General features: G+C 34.2%; 1 protein-coding gene across 1 annotated transcript; it reads right to left on the reverse strand.

The window, feature by feature from the left end:
* Positions 1 to 6,613: 6,613 nt before the first annotated feature.
* LOC118055141 (rhamnogalacturonan I rhamnosyltransferase 1) lies at positions 6,614 to 10,353 on the reverse strand. Its single transcript, XM_035066963.2, has 8 exons — positions 9,432 to 10,353; positions 8,977 to 9,044; positions 8,764 to 8,852; positions 8,520 to 8,685; positions 8,112 to 8,401; positions 7,830 to 8,034; positions 7,589 to 7,746; positions 6,614 to 7,261 (listed from the first exon to the last, which is right to left on the reverse strand). The coding sequence occupies exons 1-8, from the start codon at positions 9,721 to 9,723 to the stop codon at positions 7,015 to 7,017; spliced, it is 1,515 nt and encodes a 504-aa protein (XP_034922854.1). The 5' UTR covers positions 9,724 to 10,353; the 3' UTR covers positions 6,614 to 7,014.
* Between the last annotated feature and the right edge of the window lie 642 nt (positions 10,354 to 10,995).

Genomic DNA, 10,995 nt, shown 5'->3' on the forward strand with positions numbered 1-10,995 from the left:
TATTTGGAAGTCCTGTGTACATGATGTACAATACACAAGAAGTTAGCAAGCTGGATTCAAAATCCAGAAAATGTGTATTCTTGGGATATGCTGATGGAGTGAAGGGGTATCGCTTGTGGGATCCCACTGCCCACAAGGTAGTCATCAGCAGAGATGTCATATTTGCAGAAGATAAAATGCAAATGGAAGAAAATAATAGCATTTTAAAGGAGACTACAGAAGTCTAGATAGAAAATACTCAGAATCGTACTTCTTCTGAAGCTGCACCAGAGCATGAAGAACAAGAACAAATAGAGTCTGAAACTCCTGAAGTTCGACGGTCAACTCGTGAAAGAAGACCACCGACTTGGCACTCAGAATATGTTACTGAGAGCAATATTGCATACTGTCTTCTAACAGAGGATGGAGAGCCATCAACTTTCCATGAGGCTATCAAAAGCACAGATGTATCTATGTGGATGACAGCAATGCAAGAGGAGATTGAAGCTCTGCACAAGAATAACACTTGGGATTTTGTTCCGCTACCACAAGGAAGAAAGGCCATTGGCAACAAATGGGTTTACAAGATAAAGCGTGATGGCAATGATCAAGTGGAGCGGTATCGTGCAAGATTGGTGGTGAAAGGATATGCTCAGAAAGAAAGAATAGACTTCAATGAGATATTTTCTCTGGTGGTACGACTTACTACAATCAGAGTAGTCTTGGCGATGTGTGCTATATTTGATCTTCACTTAGAGTAGTTAGATGTGAAAACTGCATTTCTTCATGGAGAACTTGAAGAAGAAATTTATATGCTCCAACCAGAGGGTTTTGCTGAAACAAGCAAGGAGAACTTGGTTTGCAGGTTGAACAAATCTCTATACGGTCTCAAACAAGTGTCGAGGTGTTGGTACAAGAGATTTGATTCCTTCATAATTAGCCTTGGGTACAACAGACTCAGTTTAGACCATTGTACGTATTATAAGAGGTTTGAAGAAAATGATGTTTTCATCATTCTGTTGTTGTACATGGATGACATGTTGGTAATAGGCCCCAACAAAGATCGAGTCCAAGAATTGAAGGCATAGTTGGCTAGGGAGTTTGATATGAAGGACTTGGGACCAGCAAACAAGATTCTAGGGATGCAAATTCACCGAGACAAAAGTAAGAGGAAGATTTGGCTTTCTCAGAAGAATTATTTGAAGAAGATCTTGCGACGCTTTAACATGCAAGATTGTAAGCCAATTTCCACCTCACTTCCTGTTAACTTCAAATTATCCTCAAGTATGTCTCCTAGCAATGAAGCAGAGAGGATGAAGATGTCTTGAGTACCGTATGCATCAACAGTGGGAAGTTTAATGTTTGCCATGATATATACAAGACCAGAAATTACACAAGTAGTGGGAGCAGCTAGTTGATATATGACAAATCCTGGTAGAGAGCATTGGAATACTATCAAGAGGATCTTGAGATACATCAAGGGTACCTCAGATGCCACATTATGTTATGGAGGATCAGAAATTACTGTCAGAGGTTATGTTGACTCAGATTTTGCTGGCGACCTTGAGAAAAGAAAATCCACTACAGGCTATGTGTTTATAATTGCAGGAGGAGCTGTGAGCTGGGTCTCTAAACTTCAGACTGCTGTAGCTTTATCCACAACAGAAGCTGAGTATATGGCAACTACACAAGCTTGTAAAGAAGTAATATGGATGAAGAAACTTATGGAGGAGCTCGGGCACAAACAAGAGAGGATTCTTTTGTATTGTGATAGTCAGAGTGCCTTGTATATTGCAAGGAATCCAATGTTTCATTCAAGAAGAAAACATATAGATGTTCAATATCACTTTGTTCGCGAAGTGGTGGAAGATGGAAGTGTGGATTTTCAGAAGGTTCACACAAAGGAAAACCCAGCAGATACTTTGACCAAACCAGTCAATACTGATAAGTATATATGGTGCAGATCCTCTTATGGCCTAGCAGAAACGTAAGCAGCATGAAGATGGCAAGTATTGAAAGGATAGAAAAATCACAAATGATCAAGTGTGAAGACTTGATTAAATTATCAAAGTCTTCAAGTGAGAGAATGTGAAGCTGGCTGGCTGCCAAGTGGTGCCACTTGCCCACTTGCCTTTGCCCTTTATCTCTTGCATGGATGCTTGCCTATAAATAGGCAATGCATCCAAGCATTATATGCACACCAAAGAAGAGAGAAAGAAGAGAGAGTGAAGAGGGAAAGTAATCCCACAAAATTGTGAGGTATTTGTGAGAGAGTAAGTGAGGTGTTTTCTCCTAGTAATAGAGAGATTCTTAGTTGTTCTCCTATTATTTGAGAGAGGTTGTAATTCCCACATTACTTAGTAAAATTCTTCTATACTTGTCTGTGGACGTAGCCTAATTGGGTAAACCACGTAAATTCTTGTGTGTCTCATTTCGCATTTTAGCCTTTTGTCTTGTCGAGTTTGCATGCCAGTATCCTAACAGATTATATAAATATTTTTAGGTGAAAATGAAAAACTGTTCAGTGATTTGAAGAACGAAGAACCAATTAAAATTTTATTAGAAATCTAAATTAGTGGAATATATTGATTTTGTGAAAGGCTGGACCAAGTGCCAGGGTTATGGTGGCCGTGGCTATGATATGCTCCAAATTGGACTAAGAATAATGGCTGCACAATTTTATTATACTATAGTGCATAATGCACGTACCTCTCTAATTATTATATAGGGCAAATTTAACAAAAAAACAGATAAGAAGGTGGGTCCTGGCTATGGGCATATCATGCTTCAGAAAAATGCATCTGCCTAATAAATTATGTTTGTTATCCCTGCTTTGAATCCAGTTATAGGTGATTTCTGGGAAATGAGGAACTATATAAGTGAAGGCAGGGTTAATGGAGCACTCACTGCCACCAAATTCTTGAGAATTCTGGACTCACAATCTACTTCTATATATCTTTAATGATTTGATCATGAATAAAAGGCCCCTAAATAGCAGTGGACCTGTGGAAATCCTCGAGGGATTGCATTTCCCTGGTATTTCACCAGAAACATGGTAAGCATCGTTCTAGAGCAAAGCTGATGAGAAAAGATGTGTTGAGCAACAGACATACGGGAGTCGATCTGTCCCAGTGTTATTTTCAAAGTTTCTGCAAGTTCAATAGGATTCTGCATTAATGTCTATATATGGATTGATTGAATCGAAAGAACAGCTGAACTAACAAGTGTATAAACTCTTTGAAGCATCCTTGAAGATAGATATCTATGCAAAACTGTGGAATTTGAGTTAAGGATGCTTGAGGACTGCTTCATCGGCTTCTGGGGAAAAAGATCTCATAGCTTCGTCTGGTTTAATCATGGGGTGTGCTCAGAAGGAATTATACTCCTTAGCTTTTTGACTGTTTATATATATTTTACATTTGGTCTTGAAGTAGCTAGATTAGTATATTGTCTTTGATATCCTGAAAGTTTTTCTCCAGATTGGCATGATCTTGGAAATGGTAAACAGGTTCCGATACAAGCATGATTAAAGAAGATAGGAAACATACAGAACAGGTCAATGTCACAGCACTTTGGAATTCTATTCTTTAGGGGCATGCTGTAGCGAGGAAAAAAGAGCTGCTGTTAGTTTATTTCTTTTTTAGATTAACGTGAACTAGCTTTAATGCATCTCAACATCTCAATTAAACTAATTCTATAGGTTTTTGAAAACTAATTTTATAGGTTTTAAAATTAATGATTTTGTAAGTTTTAGTAATTTTTAAAATTTATAAAACTCGAATCGGTAATCTTTACTAATTTTATAGATTATAAAATTTGAAGTGGTAATTTTTACTAATTTTATAAACTTTAAAGTTAATAATTATATAAATTTTTTAATAAATTTGAAATTTTTTAAAACTCGACCTGTAATTTTAATAAGCAAATTCAAAACAGAGACTTGGATTCAAGTTCATGGTTTGGTTGTTATGAGTGTGTTTGGTATTGTGGTAGCTGTTGTGGTTGTGATTTAAAAAAAGTTGTTTTATAAAAAAGTATTTTTAGTTGAGGTTGGTTTGAAAAAATAGGTGTTTGGTTAAAACTGTGGTTGAAATTGAGGTTGAAGAAAAAATAGTTAAATGTGTTTGGTTATAATACTTTTAAAATTGAGGTTATAAAATAATTTTTTAAAAAATATATTAATATTGATGGTTTTAAATTTAAATATTGTAAAATTAATTACTCCTATTACATCATGAAAAAAATAATACTTTATATAAAATATTTTTTATTATTCCATTAAACTATTTATAATTCCATTACGTACAAAATTCATCCGATAAGAACTACAGTTTTCATAATTTTTTGAGCGTGTAATAAAATTAGATAAAATATTATCAGATATAAAATTGATATTACTATGCGAATGAATTTAATTCACTCTATACTAGTTTTTTCAAAAAAAAAAAATATTGTTCACATCGCGAATGAATTTAATTCTTTAAACTAGTTTTTTTTTTAAAAAAATGAATACAATTAACACACTTAATTAATTATAATTTAAAAAAAAAAAAAAACAACCACGGACAGTGCAGGTGAATTGCATTGTTCACGTGAACAGTGCAATTCACGCATGAACAGTGCAGTAAATTGCACTGTTGTTAATTTTTATCAGCTACAGTGCAAATAAAGCAGGTTTTTATAGCTTTTCCTTTCCGGTGTTTGAAAAGCAAAAAACATGTGGGTTCCATGTACAGTAAATTGTTTTTTTTTGTTACCAAACAGCTGCAGACTGTGTTTTAAATAAAACACAGCCCAGCCGCGTAGACAAACACTCTCTGTATATTGGTGAATATGCTGAAGTTCGAACTTTCGTGGAGCCTGAAGCACCGCCAAAGAAAGTTATTAAAACCATCACGGCGATTATTCTTTTGAGTTCAGATAAGAAAACCATGGCAATTCTTATAAAGACAGGTTGTTGGCTTTGTCTCCTCAAACCAAACACAATCATGTTTATTACGTTCTGCACAAACCATGACTATTCTTTTGTTTTTCTTTCTTGCGCTGGCAACTCGAAGGTGTACAAGGCTGACCCGGTTCCTTGGATCTCAATACAGTATGAAGGCTTTTTTTATTATTAATAATATGGATAATAATCACTTGTATGTATTTTTATTAATTTTATGAATTATGAAGATAATGATTAGATATGATTCTTAAATTTATAAGACTTTATTAATTTTATGAATTATGAAGTTAATGATTAGGTAAGTCTTTAATGATTCTTAAATTTATAAGACTCGAATTAGTAATTTCTAGAAAATAAATTTAGAATTTAATTAATTGAGTTTTTTCATAATTAAAAGAAGGCTTTTCTTATTAATAGAAGTTAAATTATCATGTTGTACGTTTTTAAATATGAAAACCTCCACCAGGATCATGATTTAAGCTTGAAAGAAATCATTTTGGGGCATAAATAGGACAAGAACTACATAAATATATTCAAGAAATGCAATGTTTAAGCACCTTCAAGTTTCGACCATTTATTTTTCCTTGGTAAACATTGACGAGCCCCTTGAAATAATGAATCATTCCCACTTTCGGCACTGGTTAATGTGGTTCGAAAACCATGTCCTGAGTGGCTGGATGCTCATTAAGACACTGTTATTAGTGGATCACTCTCCGTCTTTCTAATTATTATACTTTTTTACTATTAAAAAATTAATAAATACAGAAATACGAATAAACTTTTTCATTATTATATTTTTTAATAAACACATACGAAAATATTTCATTGATAAAACTATTAAATCTAGTAGTATTTATTCTTTTCTTTCTTTTCTTGTCACCTCTCTCGTTCTCTCGACCCCAGTATCTGCTTCGAAGAACTTTCTTGGGGTTTCGAATCATGACTCGAATAGAAAATGAAAAGTCTTGTTATCTTCGAGTGCTTCAGTGGCAATCATTTACTATCTTGTATGATTATCATGATGCCTAATCCCCATGAGCATGATCCTTTTAACAAGTAGATCATGGGAAAATGGAGGAAGCATACTCTATACTTTAAATATTTTAGATGATAAAAAAAAGGAAAAAAAAAAAAAGAAAGAGTTATAGCCCATCATTTAATGACAACTAAGAAACCCATCGCAATGATACGGCATCATGGAAATTCTCTTTTGCCAAATCTCTCTAGCTGACTGGTGAAGACATTGGAAACAATGTCCAAGGAAAATCAATTTATTTGTTTGTTTTCTTCAAGATACAGCAACCGAAGCATCGAAATGATTCTAGATGCCACGAGGTGTGTTTAACAATATAATTTATCGTCATAAATGGTGTTCATGTCTGCAAGCACATGGTTAATTTATACGTGTCGCTTGGACTTTCAAGGAAGGAGACGACTCAAATCTTTTCAGGCATGCAAGAACCCTACAATGAAAACTGGAAATCCAATTTTGAAGGGTTTACTTTGACACCAAGAAAATCAATTTTGCGTGTGCGTGTGCTTGGAGCATCATACAACAGTCATGATTAATAAGTAGGCATGCATCCCATGTTCAACTCATGGAGTTCTATGCATGTAGGAAGAGAGGAGGAGGAGAATTGTCATTTCTCAATAGATTAGATTATCAATGTTTCATGAAAAGGGAAATGACAAATGTGACTTTATTGCATATTTGATCCTGAAAAAATTATGACAAAGAATAAGTGGGGTGAACTATACATCCCAAAACCTTCCCCATCTAGGAAAGTTTTGTGTTAGCTCCTCTTTACAATCCAGCTAATTGGATATTAGCCCTCCAATGACAGAGTTCCCCATAGAAAATCTGGTTATTCAGAAAATGAACCATTATAAATATTCTTGTGAGACTGCTGAAGAAACTGATGGATGAAATCCTTAGTCTCCCTGAATCCAACTTGAGGCGCGATCCTAAAAAATGAACCATTTATGCCTACAGTCTCCATTGAATATATATTAGGTCATCTCCTTTGACAAACATGCACTGGCACTGGGTATTATTCAGGATGATCATCCTATTAGTATGACCAGGTTCATGTACTTCTCAATGGTTCATCTAACAGTTGCAAACACTCTTGCGGATTGGCATAAAAATAATCTTCATCCTTTGGTTTATCCGGTATAACGACTCGCATCTTTGGGCTACCTGTCCGATCAGCATGAGTTTCCTTCACAGTAGAGGAGAATTCATCCCAGCTCAATGACCCTTTGCTGTATTCATCTATTAAACCTACCAGAAGCTTTCTGTCCAACAAACTAGTCTTCTTGAACCCCAAGAATCTGAAAGTCATCAAAAGACGAGAGAAACTAATCATCTTCAATTGATGTTTTCTTTCCTTCTTTCATTTTTCTGAATGGAACTATGGACAGTACAATGTAAACTAAATCTATCAACTATAAACTCCAAATTATGTATCAACAAGCCCTTCAGTTACAGATAGCATTCTTCTTTTTTACAGATTATTCCTGAAGTATTGGCGAGGGAAATTATGCTGAGCATGGTATCAGGGTTACATCAGATAATTTAGGACATTTTAGTTCATTTTATATTGCAATAACTCTCAGTTCAGTTGGGAATCTATATTAGACGTGGCAGCAATAAATTACCTGCGATGACCTTCAACAACTTTAGCCATATTGCCATCATATGTAGGAACAAATATGTCACTCTCTAGGGACACCAGATAATCTAGTGCTGCCATTTGAGATGAATGGTTCTGGAAAAACTTCAAATCTGATGGTTCCAACAGATCCTCTTTCCTGACCTGTTCCATGTTAGAAGGATGGATTATTTTAAGGCATTCCTTCATACAGAAGTTAGAAGAAGTTGCTGCTTTTTTCTACTCACCAAATTAGGAAAAGCTTCCATCAAAGTCTTCATCCTTCTTTCCCCACCATATATTTCTCCGGCAGCAATATAAATTTGAACATCACGATCAATTCCAAGTGCAGTTAACACAAGGGCAGTTTCCTCAGGAGTCAAAGGACACAAACCTTCTTTCCTTTTCATTTCAGAATTAATAACTTTTTCCTTCCACCAGGGATAAGCATATCTGACCAAGTGAAGTTTGTGAGAGTTAGTTGTGTTTGACATTAAAGGCATATTAACAAAGTATCAAAGAGAAATTACCTCATTCTTGTCAGTTTTTCTACTTCCTCATCATTGCAACCATGAGTGCAGCCAGAGAAAGCCAACATGTCCCTTTCATATCTGAGATGAAGCACCAGGAAAGGGCCTTTCTCCCTCAATATCTTAACAACCTTTCTACCCAGTTCTTCTATCTTTGACGTAAACTTGAGAGCATTAAAATTTACTCTGCAGCGCAACTTTTGAATCTCAAGAGGAAGTCCATTATTAGCAAGGCGAGCATCTGTTTTGTTCAAATGTACGACTTTGAACTTTTGCAGCAGAGGAAGGATCTGTTGGCAAACACTTTAGAAAATTAGTCGCATTAGTCCAAATACATCAGCAAAATAAAAAGGGAAATGAAAAGGCTAATGCTCACTTTACAATTCTAGAATTCTAGTGTGTACTAACCTGATGGGTGTAGTAAGAAATGTTTGACCAGCTAACAGGAGGTAATGAGTAGAACAATCCCAATTCTACTCGTGTTTTGAGCCTAGGCGGTAGCTCTTTCAATATACGAACCTCACCCCTCAAGGAAGCGATGAAATGATGAACATCAAATATGTCTTGAAACTCACTGCCTCACAATGAAATGAATGAATTGATCAGACAAATTGTAGGAGTGTTTTTCAAGACTTTATACTACTGAATTTACCTTGGGTCATTCCAAAATGAGGTTTTATCCAACTCTGGGACTATAAGAGTAACATTTAGAAATCTTGCAATAGCCACCATGTCACATATCTGCATTACAAGTCCAGAAGTGACAATATATCAAATGGTTATAGCAGCAAACTAGATAGGCCATGCATAATCAAAACGCAATTTCAGTATTGATGATTTATTATTTAAGTTGCAACCAACTCACTGCTGCTCGCATTTGGTTCAGTCCTCCATTGCAGGAAACCATAAGATACCCATTATTCTTATAAACTCCTGCAAGCAACAATTACCAAACTCAGGAATAAGAAGAGAAAAGAATCAGATTTTTCAAGGAAAACTAAAATAACAAAATTAGAAATGATATACGATACAAACAAATTGAAAATCTTGAGCATATCAGCAATGGTACAGAAACATTTATTTCATGAGCAGAAAATCAATCCATGATAGACAGAAAAAAAAAATGTATGAACAGTATGAAAGGACAATAACTCATCAAATCAATTATCTCCAATTAATAGCTGGAACAAATTGATGAAAGCAAAGAATATACAAAACCAAAGCACATGATTTTTCTCTACTTTAATGAATATCAACAACCTTTTCCAATGTAAATGCTCAACAATAACTAAGCTGAAATTGATGAAATTATGAACTTACTCTTTGGAGGAAGAATAACTTCGGCAGGAACAGAAATTAACTCAACATCTTGATGACTATAACAAGATGTCCAACTCTTTAACAATATCGGGCCCCAGGTCTCTCCCAGTGACATCAAATGAACCACACAAGTCCATAACAATACAGTTGTGATTGCCCTTATCATCCATAGCTTCATTGGAGACCTTGAAACCACAGAAGTTTTCAACTTTTTAAACTTTCCACCACCACATAATTTCAATTTCATCTCCCATTCCTCACCAGAGTCCTCTGTCTTCCACATTTTTAACATATTTTCCCTCCAATATCACCAAACCCAATTTAACAATCCCTTAATGTGTGTCAAATTTAAGATTTAACACAATAGAAGCTCTCTCTTTCCCTACTTGATCTTTTGTATCTAAATGAATTGTCAGATAATGCTCGCCCTTACAGAGACAAAGAGATTCTTTGAGCTTGATTAAGATAATAATTAAAAAAAAACTTGAAGCTCTAAACCCTTCCTTGTTTATATAAACTTCTTTTTTTCAATTAAAATAATCAAAGACACCAGTTTCATGTTCTTTCATTACTTTAATCTCCAAAACACCAAACTTTGTCAGCTTACACAACTCTAAAACAAATAACTTCAGTATCCAAAGAAAACCCAGAAATGAGATGCAAGAATTTCTGCGAAATCTTGATAATAAAAAATCACAGTTTGAGCTCGGTATTGACAATCTCTCATAAAAAGCTCACTGGTACGCCAATGAGGTGTAGTTAAACTTGAAAAGAAGAATGTGGGTTTTGGAGACGGAAAGATATGGAAAGAGGAAGAGTTTTGTGGTTAGTATTTTCCGACGAGATTTGCCAGAGAAACTAGTGGGAAAATCAGAGAGGGAGGGAGGGGTAGGGGGCAGTAACTAAAAGGAGCGTGAGTGTTGATGGTTTTAACCGCTCCAATGATAAAGTGGAAACCATTGTTTTTCTTTATTATTCATTTTGTCCATGTTAGAATATCATTTATGAATCTCTTATTTAAGAAAAGAAAATCCTGACAACATATTGCTTGAAAATCATTTTTTAAATTTCTTTTATGTTGGATAAATTTTAAGAAATTTCTTACAAAATAAGTATTTTTGCTAGGAAAATTATTAGTTTTTATGAAATTTATTTTTTATAGAAAGTATTTTTCAACGAACAAATCAGAAAACATCAATTTTGGATCAATTTTTTAAAAATTTAGATAATATCATTTATGATTTATTTTTTACCTTTAATTTTTATAATATGTTTTACAAATACAAAAATTTCAAAAAATATTATCTTTTTTTAATTTATTTATTTTTTTTTTGAAATTTAGCTATTTCCTGGATCTTTTTATATTTTTTGTAATTTTTATATTTTTAATTTTAATTTCAAGTAGACGTATAAAAATGAGAAAAAAAAAATGAGTGTGGGCCAAAAATTAGAAAAGAAAAAAAAATGATAAGAGGAGGAGAGAATTAAGAAAATTTGAAATGAGAGAAAGAGAGAGAGAGAGAGAGAGAGGGAAAAAAATATATGTTCTTATTCAATTTTTTTT

This window comes from Populus alba, chromosome 4, assembly GCF_005239225.2.
Source record: "Populus alba chromosome 4, ASM523922v2, whole genome shotgun sequence".
NCBI lineage: Eukaryota > Viridiplantae > Streptophyta > Magnoliopsida > Malpighiales > Salicaceae > Populus > Populus alba.